The sequence below is a fragment of the Hakea prostrata genome, chromosome 1 (genome assembly GCF_041222555.1).
Source record: "Hakea prostrata isolate BN-2017 chromosome 1, UWA_Hpros_2, whole genome shotgun sequence".
NCBI classification, from domain to species: domain Eukaryota; kingdom Viridiplantae; phylum Streptophyta; class Magnoliopsida; order Proteales; family Proteaceae; genus Hakea; species Hakea prostrata.
In genome coordinates, this window is record NC_142600.1 from 76,992,742 (window position 1) to 77,015,920 (window position 23,179).

Here is a 23,179-nt window from a genome sequence, read left to right on the forward strand (position 1 = left end):
CAATCATCATCATACCACAATCATAATTGATAAAGTACATACAAGAACATTACAAACAGCAAGTATACAATAAGATCATCATGCTTTATACCGTTACAACAAGATCTACAATTATAGAATAGTAAAGAAAGACACTGATCTAGCATGTTCAAGTCATTGCATAAAGACAAGGATGTATATCCTTACCTGAATTACGTAAAAGCTTTTTAAAATGCAATCCACAAACTATTATAAGACTTTCAGTAGAAACAGAGGACGCCTATAAATAGTGTTACAAGATCATGTAAGCCAAATGAGTCAAACATACAAATAGCCAAAAGCCACATACTTACTTTGACCCAGCCGGTGGCTTGGCTTAAGCGACCGCCCCAAAAACAATAAGTTTCCAATCCGAAACTTAGGCTTTTGATCATTCGATTTCAATCCGATTTTGGAATGATCTCAATCCGAATTTCGAACTAACCACTTCTATAACCAAGGGGTAAGACGAAACCTTAAAATCAACGTAGATCTATCAGTCAAAATCCTCCCCGTGATTAGATCCATCATTTAAACAAATGTGGGGATTCGTTTTCGGACAGGATCCGATCAAGGACATTGGAAAGAGGGCTACAACCAACCAATTGGGTTAGCATTAACAACATGGAGATGGGATAACACCAATCAGAAGCTAAAGGAATAGAAAGGGTGAAAGAAGGTCCAATTACCTTAACTAGAATCACTAAATAAGGAAAGGGAAAATCTCTAGATCTTAGTCCACGCTCTGCTCACCTTCCAGAGTGTCTCCATTGCCTCCTAACCACCAAAAACAGCAATCCCGAATATAATATTCGTTAATTGGGCAAGGGTTGTTATTTATAGAGGTATGGAGACAAATTAGGGTAAAACCCCGCAACCAGGACTAGGTGGTCGCTTGGTTCAATCAACCGCCTCAAGCAACCGCCACCTAGTATATTGCTATACAAGGGTGCTTTGCTCAAGGGGTTGAAACCCAAACACAACTTAACCCTAATCAACACATGGGAGAGGTCTTACCTTCATTTCGGACATCTCCAAACACCACTTGCCTTGATCCAGAGATCCAACTTCCAAGTAAGGCAGGTTTATCATCAAGAGAATCCAATTCCATGGGTTTTGGATATAGATCATGGACTTTTATCCGGACACTCCACAAATGAATCTGACTAGACCTTCGGGTTCTCGGACCTGCAATATGGATCTCGGGTTAGAAATACGAGGGTTGTTACATCAGGAGTGAAAACCTCGATTCTGCTCGCACAATCCTTGGCAGGTTGGTTAATCAACTGCCCTGACCAACAACCCCTAGTATTTTTCATTATTATGGTGGTTTTTCAGCCTAGTTGGACCGATATGCTTGTACAAGCCTAGGGATCATTCTAAGGGCTCTTACCAGAAGTAGGGCACCTCCCAACTTTGACATTCAAAGTTGAATATCCACTTGCCCAAACCATCTGGGTTTACATTGGATCTTCTTCTGATTTCCAACAAAGTGGCAAGACCACGATCTTCACCATCCAAATTTGTCACAGCCCACTGAGCGGGATATCAGACTCACCTGAATACCCGTGGATGTGATCCACAATCACAAGGATCTAGGTTTATATTCAATTCCAAAATTAATCACACACAATAACATAATCAAAGAACAAGATTTAGAAGCATAAATAGTTATTATAGTTAAAAGAATGAAATGTTTAAAGTAATAAATGAAATGTTTGAAATGTTAAAGAGTGTAATCAGTTTAATTGTTCAATTTCCCAAATTAACCGAATACAATCTGAGTCAAAGTCCATCACGTCCCAAAATATAATCACACGACGCTCAAAAGGGCTGAACACCGTATGTGCACTCCATGCATGGACACGAGTCGCCATAGGTCTCCATGTTCTTGCTCGCCGGTATGTCATATGGCTTCGCCGGTGCCAAATACTTCGAGATAGCGGGGTCTTCATTACCTATATAAAAATCGTAAAAAAAAAGGGGCTTCCCCGAGGGATGAGTTCTAACGAACTTAGCATGATCAACAATATCATATACCATGCATTTAACCCATGTATGACTAATGAAATATAAGGCAATATAATAGAGTAATGTATATTCAATGCTCTTATGAATCTAACCATGCTAATCTCTATTTAGGTAAACATGTATTAAGATACAACACCTACCTCCTCTAGGAAGTCTCAGACAGACCCCCATGGATCCAATCGAACTAGGCGTCGCTACCAAGGTATAGGGATAGTAATCCTTTTAACGACCATGGCTAGGGATTAGGGTCACACTCCTCATAACGACCATTGATACGAGAACTAGTGCATGTTAGGGAATATCCTACCCTAATGCAAGAGGTCATCTACTCAATCATGTCCTTCTAGGTTTGGATACCCTTCCTATGGCAAACAACCAACTTGGTCAGATATCTTCACCTATCTATGAAATGTCGCATCCTATGGCACCAACCAACTCGGACTATGCCTTCCTTAACCCTATGATCATCCACATATAATAGGTAGGCTGCCTTATATCCCCTCACCTACTCCAATTGGCTATTGGGCCATGAGCCCCTTATTAGATGCAACCTTACCATGAATGACACGTGATCTGTTTGTGTCTCCTCACCTACTCCAATAGGCTATTGGCTGCCCACAACCCACCATTGTTGTCGCAGTTCAATCGGCTTCAATACCCCTGTCGAAAGGGTGATGGCATGATAAAGGGGTTTGTAACCATGCATCTAGACACCTAGTGTAAGTTACCAAGGCCAATGGACGAATATATATATATATATATATACACACATATATATATATATATATATATATATATATATATATATATATATATATATATATATATATATATATATATATATATATATATACACACACCTATGCATTCACTTAGATTTACTATATGTATGGTCAGTAGGTGTCTATATGCATTGGCTAGTAAACCTTGATGAATGCGACAACCCATTCAACATGGGTATTGAACTAGAGTGACCCGTGATTGGCAATGGATGGGTCCTGTTATCGTCCAACACGATGTGTGATTTTCGTGGGGAGGTATACACCCATTGTCATCATGCAATTGGGAATGTTGCATACGCATAGTGTTGGGCTCATGGTAATTTCAGCATGATGTGTGATTTCCGTGGGGAAGCCACGAGGGCGTCCACCTATGTATATGTGGACAACTATAAGGTTACGGGATGTTAGTCCAACACGATGTGCAATTTTCGTGGGGAACAACATCCTTAGGTGAGAAGGATATACGAATCAAAAGGGCACTAGGCATGAGGGAAGGTATTTGAATCACGTGTAGTACAACACATAGTTGACCTTACATTGGGTTAGATTTATCCCTAATACACACGAGTTCTTAGACCAAATGGTGTTTGCGAGAGAGTGGCGACCTAATCCCTAGCCATGGTATGACGTGACCTAATCCTATTGCTACAGGTACCTAAAATAGGTAACTAGTCCTTGAAGGAGAGTGATGAGAATGCTTAGAGGAGGTTGATGTTGTAACTTAATGCGTGTTTGCCATAGAGACTACATTTGTTTTTAGGAACATACTTTCGTATTCATTTATTATCTCATTTATTTATATGACATATTAATGCATGTGACGAATATGCAATGTATGATTATGTTAACCTCACTGAGTTCTATGGAACTCACTCCTCTATATATATTCTTCTTAGATTCTATTGCAGGTTATGAGGACACTGTTTACTTGGAGAGTTTGCCGCTGACGGAGTCCTATGAGGGATGAGGGGAGAGGACACTGAGGTACACGGAGAGTCGTTTCCTTGCTCGGACTGCACCTATAGAGTTCAGCCTTTTTGAGGCCTTGTACTCTTAAAACTTTGATAACGACATTAAGACTTCCGGTGTCGAACTTTCCTCCTTTTCAACTCTGATTATGATTTTGATTGACTTCGATTATTAACATAAGGATGACTGTAATAACTTTGATATTTGTTATCTTTTATTCCTGTGCTCTTGGAGTATGCTACATATGTTATGTAGTCATGGATTTGGTTGTGAACCTAAATCTTGTAGTGTACCACCCTCATAGGTGTTTGGATGAGTCTAGATCCAGCTAAGTGGGGTGTGATAGTACACCTTTCCTGCTTAGGGTGCTTGGGCTTGCTTTGCTGATAGTTGGTTTCCTTTCCGAGGGCGTATCCTGGAGGTTGGAATAATGCTTTGCTTTACCATAAGTTTAGTAGGATGGGGATTAGCATAATTGGCCCTGTTAACTGAGGCGCACTAACCTAGCGAGCTACACCACTTGCATTTCTATAATCCTACCTTGCTCCTTATAGCTGATAATGTTGTTTGGGGTAAGGTGTTGGCTGACTAAACTTTCCATGATTTCTGTTCACATACTGATTGCTTCCCTTGTTGACCATTGACCTTTGCAACTGATAGCTTTCCCTTTTGGCCTCTTCCAACATTCTTCGAGGACTGGACTACCTGAGTATAACTTTCAATAGATTGAATAGACAAATATGCTCTAATAGACGGTCAAAGTCTTTTGAAAAAACATCTTTGCCTTCTCAAGGTCCACTTTCATTGAGCTAGGAGCGAAGAAGAAATGTCCTCAAACTTCTGCAGATGTTCAAGAACTGTCATTGATCCTTGTTAGAGCACCATAAACTTTGATTCCTTCACATCTTTGACTGATTCTGGGAAATAGTTCTTGCAAAAGGCCTCCTTAAACACTTCCCTTGTCACTTCCTAGTGTTGAGCTACCAAAATTGGTTGGGTGGCGTTCCACCACACATCGGCTTCATTATGGAGATTTTGTTCTGCAGACGGAATCTTTTGTGCATTAGTGCATTGCAACTACCCAAATGCCTTCTCCATCTCTCTTAACACTTACTTGGCTACAAGGAAACTTTGGTAACCCTGATGAAGGTAGGGACTTGAAGCTTTAAGTATTGCTCCATTAGTTTGGTGTGGGGTCCCAAACCAAAATTCCTAACATTTCCCCCCGTTTTAAATGTGCCAGCTCCATTGCTATTTGGGGAAACAACATGAGTGGCATTATGCATGACCATAAACCCTTGCATTAACTGCCTTCTTGGCTTCTCAATGGTTGAGGCACCATGTATATATAAATTGAGAACCAAGGTTTGAGGCTGGTGAAGAGAAAGAAATAAACCCTTGCCATTATGGTGTTGAACAAGGCTTGTTTTTGTTGCATCATGTTGCCCATGTTGTTCAATATATCTTGAGTGGTGACCTCCCGTGGAGCAGTTGGTAGGTTACCACCTTGTGGAGGGAGTGGTTGTTGTGCTCCCGCTTGTGGTGGCAAGGGGGTCCCGCTACCATTTCCTTTTTGGAACTGCTTGCATTGCCATTCCCCACATTTGGTTTCTCAAGTTAACCATCCTGGAAAAATCACAAATTTCCATCATTTACTCCATTTAAACTCATCATTAATCATCCATATGGCATGCACAAACTTAGACACACATCAATTTAATCAATACATTTGCATAAATGGGCAATTCAAAACACCAAATCATCCAAACCCAACAAATAGGGGCTGGTTTGCCACGGTCAATTGCCATGGCAACCGCCCCTTCTCTGTGATGCAAAAATGCATCAGAACATCACGAATAGAGAAGGATCAGTCGATTGGTTAGTCTGGACTTATCGTTCGTCTTAAGTTGATTGGCCTTAGGGACTCGATGCAAAACCACTACAAGGACAGGCCGATCGGGTAAAAAAGTAGGTGGTCTCCCATGAGGAGACTGCCTTGGACTAACCGGTGGCCTAGGCAAGGAGTTTGTCTATATTGGACAACCGCCTCCCATTTTGCCCACTTTTACTCCTTGAGAACACTCTCTGGGCTTCGGGGGAAACTCCATTTCACTCCTTTAGGTGGATTTGAAGCTCTACAATGCATCAATGCCAAGTTAAACGCAAAATTCTTCGTGAAATCACAGGTAAACATCCCATTTATCTCAGATCTACATGGTTTTATCTCAAATTCATGCCAGATCTGTCTTTATGAACTTTTGCCTATGAAATTAAGTTTTAGAGTAGATCTTTACTTTCCATCATCTCTTTCATTGTTTCTCATGCATTTAAACTCATATCTACACTTTGTTTACCACATCTACAAGATTTTTATCAAAATTTCAAATTTTCCTCATTCTCCTTACTTTCTCTTTCGATTTTATTATATCCATTATGGCACACCGTGGGGGTAGACAAGCACATATAGGAGATCCATGGAGGTGGTTGGGTTGTGGACGTGGGACTTATTTAGCATTGAGGGTCGTGGCATCCTTTGAAGTTGAGTTGAGGTTTCAAGCATTAGGATGGGGTTGTATGCTCGATATGGACGAGCCAACTTATCCTAAGCTAATCAGGTATTTCTATAGCAATCGACCTTTCGTTGAGGAGGACATTGGTGGGAATGATACACGTTTTACCATCAACTCTTGAGTACAAGATACTTTTATTCACTTTTCTATTGAGACACTTTCACATATCCTTGGTGTGCCTTACGTTCCTAGGGAGAGGAGGTGGATCTCGCCAAGCAACTATGACAATGCACTTCATTACCGAGCGCTTCTTGATCTTCACCATGCTTTGTAATAGAGAGTGCGACTAGGTTCGTCCCAGGCAAGTTCGTGCTTCCCTATGTTAAACTCATTTCTTATTTGGTGAGTAGGAACATTGTGCCTAAGGGAGGGCACCAGGACGAAATCTCTCTCATGCATGCATTTGTCACATTTGCTCTCTATGTGGGGTGTTTGATTGATGAGGCCTACATCATCCAAAAGGCCATGATTTACAATTAGAGAACCCTAGCATAATGAATCTAGTGTCGGGCGTCTTTTGACCCACATCTTTCGACTCTACGAGGTGAACTTGCACGTTACTGAGGAGATTACAAGTGGTATGGGAGATCATATTGGTAGGAGGCCTGTATCTCAGATGGGCCTCCAAGAGGGAGCTCATTCACCTGTTTTACCAGGAGAGGGAGCTGAGGGTGGTCAAGGTCAGGCTCGTGAGGATGGTTAGCCTAAGCGCTATGCAGAGGTGGGCAAGTCTTCTCGAGCTTGGGATGCTCTAGAGGCACCATCTGCACCTCTAACAGATCCCACTCAGTGACCTATACTTTTTGCTGCACTCGGGAGGATCGAGAACTGCTAGCATCATATGCAGACCTATCAGGTGCAGATAGAGGACAGAAAAAACTTGAGATGGCCCATCAGTTATGCGAGGTCTTGTGCCGAGTGACTTGTTGGGTGGATTTCCTTCACCAATACCTGCCTCCACTACTAACTCATGATCGTTGATGTCTTTGCTCGTCTCATAATATTTTTAGTACTTATTGTCTCTTTTGTGGTTATTTTTGGACATGTATTTATTATGTGTGTTTTAGCACGTCTGTATAAACCTAATGACTTATGCATCTTGTTATGTTTGTTTTATCTATGGTTATTGTGTGTTATGCTTCACTTGGTTTCTATTATCATCATGGTGGGAGATCTTGCGAGATATCTCGCTTTTTCAATAAGTGAGACGAGATGGAGATTGAGAGCAGAGAGTTGAGATATCTTGCTCGAGATCTTGTATCTCACTATATCTCGCCTTGGATCTTGCCATCTCCATTGGAATTTTCAATTTTCACCAATTTTTTTGCAGATTTCAACTGGATTTTCACTTGCAACTACTTTTGGCACATCTACAACATCGAAGGACGATCAATCATTCTCTACTTATCTTATGAACTTATGATTTAATGACTTATATAAAATTTTTAATGGTTGTATAATTTTATTATTCTATTCTTGAAAATTGAGATTGTGATACTCATATAGATGGAATTTTGATGACATTTAGGTTATTTGATGCATTTAATATACTTGATTTTCATTTGTATTCCTTAAAGGTTCTATATTACATGTTGTATAACCTTGCATTCCCTAATCCTACAACATTTCGGTTTCACACTATGGGTAGACTTATAAATCATACTTAGGGTTGTTTTTTTGACAAATCCAAGGCCACCAATGTGTTCAAAAGACCTTAAATAGGCTAAATATCAAGTTACAACCCAATTGGGACCCTAAAACCCACTGAGATGGGCCATTGAGTTGATGCAAAAAATCGCATATCTTGACCGAGATCTCGCCGAGATGGTTGAGATCTTGGTTTTTTAAGGTGGCGAGATCTCTCGAGCGAGCGAAATCTTCTACTCTATTTATCATCCTCTAAGCATTTGTTTACTCCTCTTTGTTGTTCATTATTCATGTTAGGTTCATTATGCTTCATTCATTTGTTCTTAGTTTCTAATCCAAGTTTGTACCTATTATTTAAGGTCACTTTTGTATCTATAAGCCAAGATGCTCCGTTATTGCATTTCTTGATTAGGATTGTATGGTAAACCTATGGCTTTAATACCACCTTTGTCACAGCCATCGAACCAGTATCGGACTCACCTAAATACCTGTGGGTGTGATCCACATTCATAAGGATCCAGGGTTACATTAAATCCTAAAATCAATTACACGCATTAACATAATCAAAGAGCAAGATTTAGAAGCATAAATAGTTATTACAGTTATTTACAAGTTAGGGTCAGCGGAAGCCAAATGTTTAAAGTATCAAATGAAATGTTTAAAATGTCAAAGAGTGCAATTAGTTCAATTATTCAATTATTCCAGATTAAAAAAAATCCAATCCCAATCAAAGTTTATCACATCTCTAAATATAATCACAAGACACTCAAAAGGGCTAAACACTATATAAACACTCCATGTATGGGCACGAGTTGCCATAGGTTTCCATGTCCTTACCTGCTAGTATGTCATATGGCTCTGCCGAGATAGTGGGGTCCTCATAACCTGCATGAGAGTCTAAGGAAAAAGGTTTTCACGCGGGATGAGTTACAATGAGCTCAGCGAGATCAACAATATCATATACCATGCATTTAACACATGTATGAGCCATGAAATATAAGTGCAATGTAATAGAGTAATGTATATGCAAGTATGCTCCTATAAATCTAACCATGCTACTCTCTACCTAAATAGACATGCATTAAAATACAACACCAACCTTCTCTCGGAAGGCTTAGACAGACCCCAACGACTCCGACCGAACTGGGCATCACGACCAAGGTATAGGTATAACAGTCCAATCAACGACCATGACATAGGATTAAGGCCACACTCTCTCACCAATACTAGTGGAATGAGCAATAGTGCGTCTCAAGGAACTTCCTAGCCCAATGCAAAAGGTCATCTACTCAATGATGTTACACTAGGTTTGGATGTTTTTGCTATGTCACCAACCAACTTGGTTAGATCCTTGCTTATCTAAGAAAGGTCGCATCCTAGGGTACTAACCAACTCGGACTACGCCTCTCTTAACCCTATGGTCATCCACATATAACAAGTAGGCTACTTCATGTCCCCTTACTTACTCCAATAGGCTATTGGGCGCCCATGAGCCCCTTATTATATTCAATCCTACCATGAATGACATATGGTCTATTTATGTCCCTCACTTACTTCAATAGGATATTGGGCTCCCACAACCCAACACTGTTGTCATGGGTCACTCGGCTTTAATACCCCTACAAAAATGGTGATGGTATGATAAAAGTGTTCTTAACCATGCATCTAGACACCTAAAGCATATGCACATAAAATCTATATGAAGTGCAAGGTACCATGGGCAATGGGCAAATGCACAACCCTGGGTAAGATATACATATATGCATTATCCACCCATTTCCCATCATATGATAATCACAATCATAATTGAATATGAAGTAACAAAGTAACATAATTAACTTAAGTTCATGTTGCTAACCATTTGTGCATGCCCTACAACATCCACATAAACATACATAATAACATGAAATGAAACATGAATATACAAGATTGTATCCCTCACTTGTCAATGATGTTAAGTCTCTAATGAAACCAAAATGTCCACAATTGGAAGGCCAAATATTCACCCAAAATCCTACCAATTATATAGAGCATATTAGAACTAGGTTTGGAATCAATTTAGATGGCACACAGACGTCACCACCTAACTTGACCTGAGAGGGCGGAGACTGCCCCTGGGTTGCAAACTTTCTTAGCTCACATCCCTACTCAAATTGAATCCCCAATTTTTTAGGGTTTTGGGGCTCCATTAGAACAACATTCTTACCCCCAAAAACACTTCTAATAACCCCTAACAAAACCCCTTATGCAGACATCCCCAAATTCCTAACTTTATTAGAGCTAAGGTATATCTGATTGTCTTTGAGATAGCATATAGAGACCGAAACTAGAAGATTAGCACACTCTATTGCACAGTGGGGGTTGGGATAACAAGAGAAACATCAAGATAACATCAATGCATCCAACCACCATAAGTGCCATCTTTAACTCCACCAACCAAACATAAAAGTATCAAATCATGATTGTCATTAAGCTCCTACATCTACGGCGGGGGGATTGAGTGCTGCAAGTTTGGATCTGTCTCTGTGGGGAACTGTGGGAGAGACACCAGAGATGAGGGGTCATTTTTTGACATGATTTATGCCCAAAATTCTTGCAGAGAAGACAATGAGGTGATTTCCATTCAAACCAAACCTCTTGAATTATGTGCCTAGACTCCTTGCAGATGGAGAAGGAGGAGGGGGAGGGGAGGGGGGACTTGGTAAAGACGTCAACACAAATTCAAGCAAACGTGAGCTGATCCTTCTTCATCATTTGAGAAGAGGGGAGTGCCTAATGCAAAGCCTACTATGCTCAGACCTTCAACACACCAACAATATAGAGACAGGCCTGGAAGACAGATCTAAAAGGGGAGGGATGAGTGATCTTTGGGTGAGAAAAAGGTTTCGATGCGATAGACGCAAGAACAAGGGCATCTTGCCAACCATCCATGGCCCACTTTCGAGCACCCATTACCTATCTCCTTCAAGAGAGAATTAAATCCATGATCAAGAAGGTAAACCTCCACCTGTTGAATCTCACCCTTACTTTTTTTCATAAACTGAAAGCAAAATCGTTCTCCTTCATCCCATACCATTAAACAACTTGTTAGCTAAGATAAGCCACAGATTCTTTAGCTCTTTCACCTTGTTATGGACCAATCTACCTTCCAACCTTGGTTGTCCACTTTTGTCCAACTTGAAGCTTCTTTTATTTTAAACACCCTAATATTTTTATATATCTATTATCTATGACAAATGATACCTTGATTGTAATGCAACTTTCTGAAATATTTGTCTTCATTAGTAGGCTGCATTTCACAATTAAGCTCTCTCTTAGTGTAACCTTGGAGTCCCAACATAAGTCTTTAGAGATTTAGTAAGGGGAAAAAAAATCTGTTTGGGTACTTTGATGCTTACTTTTATAGGTAACTAAATGTTCATTTTTCCAGTAGAAGTGTTTGGAATGGACAAATTAAAGTGTGTTCACTTTTTGTAGCCTCTAAGATCTTTTCAAACATGTCCACTCAGGTCACCCTTTACAATAATATTTCTCCTTGACTAAAACCTTGTACTAATCCATCCATATGTTCCCAAGATTGTAATTCACTAATTCCATCCAATCCTACTTGAGGTGCAAAGGTACCAATTACATTCACAAGCTCCTTCTCGAACACATGCTTGATGGATGCAATCCTTTCTCCAAATCTTTTAAAACCTACCACTTCAGTCTTTAAATATATATCTACTATCATGCCCACTTTATTATTACGTACTTTTATCCTTGGTATACTGAAGTTTACATTCATTGAATTATTGAGTTTTTTTACCTTCTATCTAGTCTCTCGAATTCAAGCTATTTTAATTTTTTTTCTCTCTTGACAGCATCAATAAATTCTTGACTAACATTATGCGCTTGGTAATGTTTCTATTTTGAGAGACCAATTCTTGTATAAAACCATTTATATATGTTTGTATGTCAGGACGTTCTTTATTTGAAATTGGCGCTTGATAAATCTGTTTCGGAAGTATCTCCCAAGTGGCCCACAATTTGAAATATTTACTTTTCGAGCAAGAGCGCAAGGCAGTAGAGCAAGGTGGAAGGGGTTTGCAAGCAAGTGTGGGCTGGGGTTGGTCATGAGAGACCATCAATATTACCATTTTATCGAGTATTTATTCCCTTGGTCGAACATGCCTTACATATTTTACAAACTTGCAGTTCTTCAAAGCCCTTTTCTCACTGATTCATTCTTTAAGAGCAAAAGAACGTTTGTAACTTGTAACAAACACATACCACTCGTCCTTTTGTTCTTTGAGAATTAAGAACACCAGAGTTGTTCTTCGAGACTGTTACCCAATGCATCCCTAGCTATTTTTTATCTAATGTTCCAAGATGCTAATTGAACAGGGGAGGCGCCGCCAAGCCCATAATGTGGAAAGTAGACACAAGGAAAGGCAGAGACCTTATTCCAACAACCTTTGCTCCTAATAGAATCCTACACTTTTGACCTAGCTTTTTTAAAATTAAGAAACTAGGACACGATAGAATATCCAAAAAGGGTGAGCTCAGTTGGCAATGACTAACACCTCATGGTAGGTCAAGAGTTTGAGCCAGGGGGAAGCCCCATTGTATATAATTTGAATTACCTTGAGGATATAGTTAAGGTGCGTGTAAATTGGCACCTGGATGAACCTCGTATCCCAAAAAGAAAAAACAAAAGTTACAATAGAATTGATTTTAGGTGTGATCCTTCAGTTGCTTTTGAATGTTAGAAATCAGGCTTAGTAGATCCCCATGCCCAGTAGGAGGGCTTGAATCTTCAACCTTGTGGTTAACAACCTCATGCTCTAACCAAATGAGCTATTCCATCATCGTTTAAATTAACTTAAAATAATTCATTTTTTCAATTTTAGTGAGACCATAAGTTCAAATCTAGTTGTGTACAATTAAATTTTTTTTATTCAAAATATTGTTTTATTTTTTGAAACAAACTTCTTTTGGTATGAAAATCCAAATTTAAAGAGTTGGAGAAACATGAGTGAGCTTAGAAAAGAAATAAGGAGTTACTGACAAAAAAAAGAAGGAAACGGAGTCAATTAAGGAGCTCACAAATTATAACTGATATAAAACAGGAATAGGATTAGAACCTAACCATGAGATTTAGGAGGGTTTTTGACCCAAAAAAAAAGAGGAGGTTTAGATTAAATCAAGGCCAACATGAATGAGGGGAAACGCAAAAGGGGAGACTGAGTTGTGGTTATAGAAAAATAAAAGTAGGAAATCGTTAGAGAAGAAAAAGGAAAAAAAAGGGACAAAGCAAAAGAAGGCAAAGAAAAAGAAAAACTTGAAAGCTGTAGGAATGCTGCCCTACTTTTGTAGTTATTTTCTGGTCTTTTGTCTATTTTGATTCAATGGGACTGATCGTTATTCTATATCTAATAAGTGGATTCTTCTTATTAATTTGGGCAAATCAGAATTTATTATTGTCCTCAATTTGAATGCAATAATGATGGTTGAACCCCATGGTGGGGATCGTGTGCCCATTTTCAGCTTATGGCCATAGTTCAAATTTTGATCAAAACCATCAAAATTTTTGTTATTTGCTCAACCAAGGTGAAACCAGGGGGAGAATTTTTCTTTCCTTGGTTTCAACCAAGATGGTCGAAATTTAGCGAATTCTTCAAAATCTGCTTAAAAGTCCCAAATCTTGATCAAAATTTAGCAGAACTCGCAGGTGCTGCTAGAGGGATTTCCCCCATTTTTTTCCAATTTGCCTCTTTCAACCTCTTTTCACTAAAAAATTGCCTACTCCTTTGTCTTCCTTCACTTTGTTTGCTTCTCACTCCATGTTTATAGTCCTTATCTTTGGATATCCATTAGGACCATCACCCCCAGTTATGTTAATGTAGCAGTCATCATCAAGTTATAGTCCATGGCTTGATGATACATTGCTTAGGCTGGGATATCTAGCTTATGTTGACTATACAACCTATAAAAGTGCAATGAGGGAGTTCCTAGAGAAGTATAGGCATACCATGACATGGTCTGCTTTTGTTCAGTATCCAGAGTACTACATGTCTGAATGGATAGATCCACCTAGGAACTCAACTTGGAACTGAAGCCTAGGAGTTTCTTTTTGTTATTGTACTTGTAATTTTGTATCAAATATTTAATTATGCAATAGAATTTGTTCAATTTTACAAAGTTTGTGTTTCTTGAAACCTCTCATGTATACTAATACTCAAATGATAACTTTTCATTGTTTTTTTTAGCAAAATACCTACGCCATTGTGTTATTTATGCTTTAAATAGGTAGGGTGCAAGAACTCTGACCAAAAATCCTGTAAAAACTTGGAAAATGTGGTATTGAGACTACCTGGAAAAATTCCTAGGTTTCAACTGAAATTTCAACCGGCCGTGAAACCTAAATTTTGAAGCTTGCTTATGATCTTGATGGGAAATCTTTGAAAGATTGCTAGGGATGAATCCATTACTTTTCAAATACTTGTGAGTCTAAGTGGGAGACCACCGGGCATGCCCATATGGTTAAGGAGTGATCCTAATGATTTTTCAAAAACTTAAAAACCCAAGGGGAAATAGGGGAGATCCTTAGCCTTTCTTGCATGTGATTATTAACCTCATTTATCATTTGTTTTGGTTTAGCCATTTCTCTTAGGGAGTGATTAATTGGTTATGTTGCTATGCTTGTTCTCATGATGTTGGTTGGGACAAGAAACCCCACAATGGAGATATAGCATATGCACTTTGATTTAATATAATTTGATCATCTATACAGGTGAGTGTGTATATTTATGATTTTTGGAGATTTTATGATGTTTTTATTTTTATTTTTTATCAAGGATTGAAACTACTCCTTTATTGACCGGGATTGTTATTGACAATGTTAGATGATGGTCATGAAATATGTGACAAGATTTAGCATCGGATTTTGACTCATGTAGGTTGATTTTCTGCTCTATTGATTACATTAATGCATGTAAGATACATTGAATGAATCTAGTACCATGACCCTGTGCAATAGGGGTTTAGGTGTTAGATAGTCCTATATACAAGTAGAGACAATGAGATGGATAATCTTTAGTTACCTAGCTAGATGTACGTTGTCAAATTCTATCGGAAACTACTGACACCATTGTGAGTGTATCTCATGAAAGGGCAATAAGACAAGATAATCACTGGGGTTATCAGGTACTGGCCTAGACTGTCCTCAGAATGAGGAGAATTCATAACCCACTTCGTGTTGTTTATGGTAGATGGTAGTGCTCGTGTATTGGTTGTCAATGTTGTCAACACATTGCATGTGTGTTGTTAGTCTTAACATAATGCATCTTAGTAGAATACAGGATAATGAGGTGGTGTATAGTGGCATTCCAAGGAAATTACAGAGATTTAAATGGGACAGGCAAGATTCTCAATGGCATCCTTTTGAATGAGTTGGTGATTAGGTCTGTAGGGTTTTATATGATGTTGATACAACCCACAAGGGTAATTTGACAATTTGACAGTGATATGGCATATTAGCTGTATGATGTTGGAGCATGAGATACTTTCGCATGCAGCTTATACTAAAATGGATGGCTTGTATTGAAAGCATGCAGCTTATACTGTACAATGGCAAAGATATACTGAGAAGCAGTTTGGAAATACTGTGAGTAGGCAAAGGAATGGCATAGGAGTAAAAGGTGCATCATGGAATTCAAAATTCATGTGCAAATCAGTGTTGAATTTGATGTGGCTAATCCATATCAATAGTGCTTGTTGACACATTCAAGTTGAGCTATAATGAATAAGTTATAGACTAGATTTTCTTTCAGGCTTTGTGGTTGGCGGGGGGAGCATCAAGGAATGGTATCTGGGTAAATCAGATTATGCCATGTGTTATAATCTTATCTATGCGGCTGCTATTTAAAGAGCAAATGGTGTGTTGTCACATGGAGTGAATATTCTGACTCTATGCATAACTTGAAATCCAAAATTTGAATGGAAGGCTAAGATTGTTTGGTACAGTCTAATGAATGAGAAAGTGAAGCATGGCCTGCCACCTCTGCCCTCATGATGAGTTGTTTGCACAAAGCTGATTTTGTTGTGACACTTGAGCTGTTCAAGAGAACTCAAGAATTTTTCTACTGGTTTCTTGTGTACTTCTTCAGCTTTGACTTTGATCTGACAGCATCAGAAAGGTTATTCATAAAAAAAATCATGGATTTCTTGAGTTGAAGCTCCCAACCCTTTGTGAAATGTATTGGAGACTTTACCATCCAGCCTTTGGATGTTTGAAGACATCTTGAAGTGTCCTAATGATGCCTGTGCAACACTGAATGTTGGGTGAAGCTTTTGAGTGAGGATTGGTGAAGAAATAGTGAAAACCCTTTCCGCCTTGTGTTGTATGCACTTGAACCCATCTCCATTTACATTCTTGTATCTTTAATCCTCCATTAAAGCTGGAAAAATGGAAGGAAAGAGTTGTACTAGAATTTGAAAAGGTTATTATTCAAAATGAAATGACAGAGAAGGGAAGAAAGAAAGGAGGAAAGTGTAGAAGGAGGAAGCAAGAAGGAAAGAGAGAAGCAAGTCTGGCAAGAAAGAAAGTGTTGTGTTCTATGTGCAAACAAGGTGTTTACAAAAACACCTGAGAAGAACAAGGAGATAGAGAATAGAAAAGGAAGAAGGATGGAGAATAGAAAGGAAAGAAGGATGGAGAGACTAATGAACTGAATTCTGTGTTTCCCATGCTGCCAAGGAACACCTAAACTTGAAGGACTCGTGATTTACCCCTCTCATCTCATCTCCGTGATACCAGTGATTAGAGACAATGCATGCTGTGATTTTTACTTAATCTCTTAGCTTGTCATTTTGACTATGTGTATACGCTTTGTAAACTATATAGGTTGAATTACTGCCATAAACATATGCTTCCTTTCATTGTAGGGCATTGTTATAAACCAGTTTGTATATCTGATTAATAGTGGTTGTGCTAGGAAACCACTATGGCAAAACCCTTGCCTCTATTAGAGGGGTGGAAACAGGTTGGATGTCCTAAGTCACGGGTGTGACTAAAACATTTTCTGCTGGTGGGTGTGGCCTCCTATATTCATTCTAGGTAGATGGGTGAAGCCTAGCCTTTGTATCTTCAAGGGTGCAAAGTAGGGATGAGCAGATGCTGAGGTGTGAATGATCATTACTTTGTGCACGTAGGAAAACTGCTGAAACATGTATATATATGTTAGGGATGATTGCTCTCTCATATTCTAAATGTGTGTTCTGCAGGATGGGTGTAGACACTTGGTAGAGGCTTTTGAGTCTGGCCGGGGTGTGCACTTGACTGTGTGTATGTGAATGCCATTTGTGATACTGTGCAATTCGAGTTATATTGACAAGCTGCTTTTATAGCTTAAAGCAAAGGAATACTGTATGTAGGTATAGAAATACTGAGAGACGGCATAGTATATGTACTAAAAGGCAGCTTATATAATTTTAAGCAAGGGAATACTGTGTGGTGGTAAAGAAGTACTGTGTGATAGTGTGCTTGAGTGGAGAATTTACAACATTGTGTGTGAGATAGCTTTAAGCAGCAGGGCTCCATCCATATTGAGGATCATAGGAAATTAGAGAACAGTTGTGAAAAGAAAATTTGGAAGAATTTTGTGACTCTGATTCACTCCCCCCCCCCCCGTGTCAACCCAGGAATAACACTTTGCTCATTGTGCTGTGTAGGTTGAGGATTGTACCTAATCTGTTGTACTACTATTTAAATAATTGAGACTTTGAGATGGCTTGTAGGTTGAGGATTGTACCTAATCTGTTGTATTACTATTTAAATAATTGAGACTTAGAGATGGCTCAATAGGTTTTTGTTTCTAATAATTGAAGTCATGCACTGCATAGACTATATGGTTCTGTTGAGTTATTCACTTGCCTGTATTCTCTATCATTTATTATCATTGCATTTACATTCATCCCTCACTAAGCTTGTGCTTACACTCGGGGAATGTTTCTTTCTAGATTTTGGCTCCAGCCTTAAAGGAATATAGTTGGTTTGTTTTGGAGCCAGAGCACATGATCCTAGTTGTGAGTGCAGTGATTGTGCCTATGGAGCACATTGACTTGCCTTGACTTTCTTTATGTTAATTTTCAGATTTGTCTTGGACACCATGTAACGACGACTTGATGCAATTGACTTAGTTGAATTTGTGCTGTTCTGATATTGTATTTTGAGAATCTCATTAATCATCTTAATTAATATATTTTTTTTCCCTGCTGCTATAAACATTGGTAGCTCTTTATGTCATTGATATTAAAATCCAACTGTGTGAATATGGAAATTGGCTCTTGAACTGTGCGATTCTAGATTGTCGTGTGCTGGTGTAGCACACTAGTCATGCCTCGAACGTAGCAGTTTGGTTGGAAGCCTAACACTAGGGTCTATAATTCATTCTGTTATGAAATCCTTCTCTATACTCACTTTGAACTACATGTCTAGAATCTGGATTTATTCCAAGAACACAGAGCACAACGTTCAAGTTGATGTGGGTATGTTTCTTTAAGTGGATCTTTTCATTTGTGATACTGGATGTTGTTTATATTTTATTGAAGTGTGCAATGTAGCATCACTAGAAGTAAGTTCTGATACTCTTGTAGAACTGTAGGAATTGTCTGTCAAGTTGAACTAAAGCAACTTGATTTATTGACCATGCATGGAAAGTCAAATCTTCAGATAAAACATCCAAGAAACGTCAAATTGTGCAATGGTCTGATGAACAACTGTGAGCCACATAAAGATGTTGGTTTAAGTCCAGCGTGATGATGACACAAACTGAAAATAAGCATGCTTAATTAATGTTAAACCATATATATTATGCTATTTACTTGCATCTTAAATTGAGAATGTTAAGATGGATTAAATTTTCTTTCTCTATTTTTGGATGCTTCAGAATGCAGAACACAATAGATCGTTACCAAAGACTTACTAGAGATGTACAAACCAACAGCAAGACAACAGAACAAACCGTGCAGGTTAGCACCTCTTTATTATTTGACAGAGTTTGACAATATTATGCCCTGCTAAATAGGAAATTATATTTCTAGATTGTCATATACATAATTTGAAGTTCTTATCTATAAGCATAAAAAGTCTTTAGTACCAACATTCAATAAATACTTGAACTCTGATCCCCTCATTTAGTGAATAAAGAACATAAGTGAAAACCCAGCCAAGAATCCCTACATGGTTGAGAACCACTCTGTTAAGAGAAACAGAATCAATTCAGTCCATCTAGACTGAAGTTGGAACTATAATTTTTGCAATTCCCTTTTGTCATTTGTATTGATTTTAACCTTTTTATCTAGAACACAACCAAACTATTCTTCACTTCTCTGCTTTTCATTAAAGAGTAACTTATGAACTTTTTTTCTTTTTTGGTCAATTAAGAATCAGTGGAGAAGTTATGCAACCTGAGGATGTGTATTTATTAATGTCTTTGAAGTCCTTGTAATAAAGTCCCAAAAGAAAGAGGCTCTGTTACCGTTGAGATAACCTTATAAGCATCGATATTTGTCTTGCCAAAAGTATCTGCTGATTATTACCTCTAGGAACTCCAAAGATTACCTCAAGTTGATGTCTCCAAGACAATACACCTTCTTGACTCCCAATCTTGATCATGTAGTAACCTAAGACTCTAAGCAAACCCAACAGGCATCACCCCAGAGAAAAAGATTTGCAATATATGGTTGAATGATCTAGCATTTTGTTTCATTTGGGTCGGAAAGACCAACATAATACAGAGACTTGCTTTTTAATGAGATATTTGATGGTGGCGTTAGTCAAATGAGGTCAAGAATATGAAAAACACAAAATTCTATTACCTACTGAAAATTCAAATCATTGTGAGGATTATCTTTTTGCTCTGTGATACCATTTCACATTTGTTGATAAAATCAGCCTTCCTTTCTAACCTTTCAGCCATTCATATCACTGAGACTACATTTTTACACAAGCTGAACTGTTCTGCACTTCTGCTGATCCACTTCTAATTCTTTCATTTCCTTTTGACTCCATCTAGTTGCAAGTAGAAGGAAGGGAAGGGAATTGGTTTTGAAAAGAAAAGGAGAAGTTCTATAACATGTAACTGTCGAAAAATATACTTTTCAGTGTGATCTTTATTCTCCTCTTCAAATCAAACATTTATTTGCATGGGAAAGTAAAATTTGAAATATCACTGCCTGCAACATCTTATCACGAGTATTCAATTTGAAAAGTTTCTTCAAAAGGATCCTCAAAAAGGGATATATTCCCTCAGCTTTATAGTGCCACCGTATAAGTTGACAGATACATTGGTAGATGCACTCAGTTACTTCTCCACAAGACTTGACAAAGCAGCCGACACACATGATACAGCTAGTTTTGCACCTAAGATTTATGGAATGGGAATCCCATGATTTATTGCATTCTCCAAATTTCTGGGTCTGTGCAACTTGGATTGAAAGACACTGGCAAACCTCCCATGAGTACAAAAAAGTTTGCAGGTATTTGAAATTGGCATTCTACATGGAAACTCCATAGTGACTTCATTCCAATGTTTAGATGATGAGTATGGCTAGGCTGAAAACCTATACCATCCTCCTGTTCTTGGTTTCCAACCCAATTTTGAAAGTCAGAATCTATCCAGAGGATGAAAGGGCAGAGGCGTTTGGTGTCCCCTCCAGTCAAGAATTGGGGCCTCACATTCACTAGTCAATATGTTTTTCTGTCATGCAAGTGATAATTTGAGAGCTCCTTTTAAACTTCTAATCCAAAATACCCCTGAAGTTCTCTTTTTACCCCCACCTTACTGTTTGGGCCATGAGAGTTGACATAGAAAGCCTGGCAAAATACCCCTGTAATTCTCTTTTTACTCCCCCGATGGGGTATGAGGGTAGGCCTTGGTGCAACAGCTAAGATTGCTCCATGGTGACCAAGTTCTTATGGGTTGGAATCTGGAACCAGCCTCTCGGACAAAGCGGGGTAGGCTGTTGTGGTGGTGGGAGCCTTGTGCACTGAGTCCACCGTTTTGAAAGGCTGGCGAAGTAGGAATTTCTTCTGACGCCATAAGAACTCAATCCTCCTACTGACCAAATATCTTCTTCAAGAAGTCCATGATTATAACTTCAAGAGGTGTTCTAAGTAGAATAAAGGAAGTCTTCCAGCAGTGCATTTACAATTAATTGTTATCATAAAATTCACAGAATTTAACAGTCAGCATTTTGTGTCATTGCAGAACATTAACACCACAGTTTATTAACATAAGTTGTTAATTTTCTGGAAGATGTTTTGCCATATCAAGTTGCTCAAGCATCCAATCCACCACTTCTATGGAGATATACTTACTTGGAGCTTCCGTGTCAATTAAGTTGAAACGAGATAAACAACCTCCCTGACCAAAAATATACATGTCCAATGGATAATGTTAATTACTTTTTCCACCCATTCTTACAACAAAACCCCTGAACTCCACCTTAACTTGTACTCCCAAGTAATTCCTGTTAAAATGCTTGTAAGCTTTACTATCTGTCATCTATATAATGTAGATATGGACGGCTAGCAGATTGTTAACTGTCTTTCTCATAAAGAATTTGTCTTCCCCTGGAAAATTAACCAGGCTTACAAGTTGCGGGTCTCTCCTGCTACCTTGCTTCTATTATGTAATGTGCCTGCCAGAGCAGTTTTTTTCGGAATCAATCAACAGTCTTTGTCGTAAATGGAACTTCAAGATAATTGTTCTTGAATTATGAGGAAAGGATCTCATAAGCAGCATTGAATCTAATGGTCCATCTCACCATATCATTGTATCCTTTCTTTTTATTATGATGGATGCTGCATAACTCATAACAAGAGCAATTTTCTGATTTTTTTCCCCCACTCTGCTTGAGTCCTTGCAGCATTTACAGTATGAATATGCAAGCATGGAAAAGAAGATTGAACTTCTCGAAGTTTCAAAACGGTTAGGAGATGGACTCCAAATTCATGTCTTGACCAGCCAATTATTTTATTTTGTTTTGTCATAATCTGTTTCTGGAGATCCTTATCTATGCAAATATTTCTCCAGGAAACTTATGGGACAAGATCTCGAATCATCTTCTATAGATGAACTAGAACAGCTGGAAAGCCAGTTGGTGCAAAGCTTACGCAACATTCGGGGAAGAAAGGTATGCCACAGTCTACATATATGGACTCAACATATAATTTTTGAAGGAAAAAAAATCTGACAATGAACTTCCTTGATGCTGTCAACCCAGACTCAGTTATTTAAGGAACATATTGAACAACTGAAGGAAAAGGTATGGTACATCCCAGAAAGTTTTGAGTTGGTACATCATTACGTTGCCTCTTGTAGAAGATCCTTGTAGAAAAGCATGAAGCAACACTAACCACAAAAGGGTGTTTGCTTAGTAATTTCTAAAATCTCACTGGAAATGGTAAAGAGTCTTTACTTACTGGTATCTCTGAAAATTTCAGGAGAGGAGACTAAAAGAAGAGAACGCAGTACTACGCAAGAAGGTGAAATTCTCTATTACAAACTTGGTTTCTAAGAAATAGTATTAAACCCCCCCCCCTCCCCTCCCTTCAAGTTCCGAAACAAAATTGGGTTTTTCTTTGGGAACTTCTGCAAAATTATCTATCTTGTGCCAATTCTTCTATGCTTCACATTGCAAGATTTTCTTTCTTTGATGCAGGCAAAGGAACAGGCGACCCCAGAGAGACGAAGTGTCCGAGACAGCCAAAGTCCTCCAAGTACAGGTGTGGAAACTGAACTGTTTATTGGAAGACCTGAAAGATGAACTATCTACTCTCCCATCAGAGAATTGTTTAGTGTGTCAAATTGTACACCAACAGAGAATGATTCTAAAGCCAGATTTCTCACTATTTTAGTGGCATGACAAGAACTGAGATTGATATGCGTATGCCTACATTTCCAATATGTGAAACAAACTAGAATACAACCAATAACAATATAATACTAGTGATTCATATGATTGGGAAGACTACATACCAGAGCAAGTATGTTTCTTGCTCTATCTCAGCATGGGCTGGGGGCCTTGGGCTGAGGTTGCACTTTTATTCTGGGAGTCACAAACTATAGAACTATGAGTTCGACTTCAGCGTTGCGCTGCGAACGACCAAGATCT

At 38.6% G+C, this 23,179-nt stretch overlaps 1 protein-coding gene across 1 annotated transcript in view; it reads left to right on the forward strand.

Annotated features, from left to right (window-relative positions):
* Positions 1-23,143, forward strand: part of LOC149030206 (MADS-box protein SOC1-like) — a 71,387-nt gene extending 48,244 nt beyond the window's left edge. Inside the window, exons 3-8 of the mRNA XM_089142526.1 lie at positions 18,949-19,030; positions 21,932-21,993; positions 22,099-22,198; positions 22,289-22,330; positions 22,509-22,550; positions 22,727-23,143. Of these exons, the coding sequence (XP_088998652.1) occupies positions 18,949-19,030; positions 21,932-21,993; positions 22,099-22,198; positions 22,289-22,330; positions 22,509-22,550; positions 22,727-22,831 (433 nt within the window). The 3' untranslated portion in view covers positions 22,832-23,143. The remainder of the gene's footprint in view (positions 1-18,948; positions 19,031-21,931; positions 21,994-22,098; positions 22,199-22,288; positions 22,331-22,508; positions 22,551-22,726) is intronic.
* Positions 23,144-23,179: the final 36 nt, after the last annotated feature.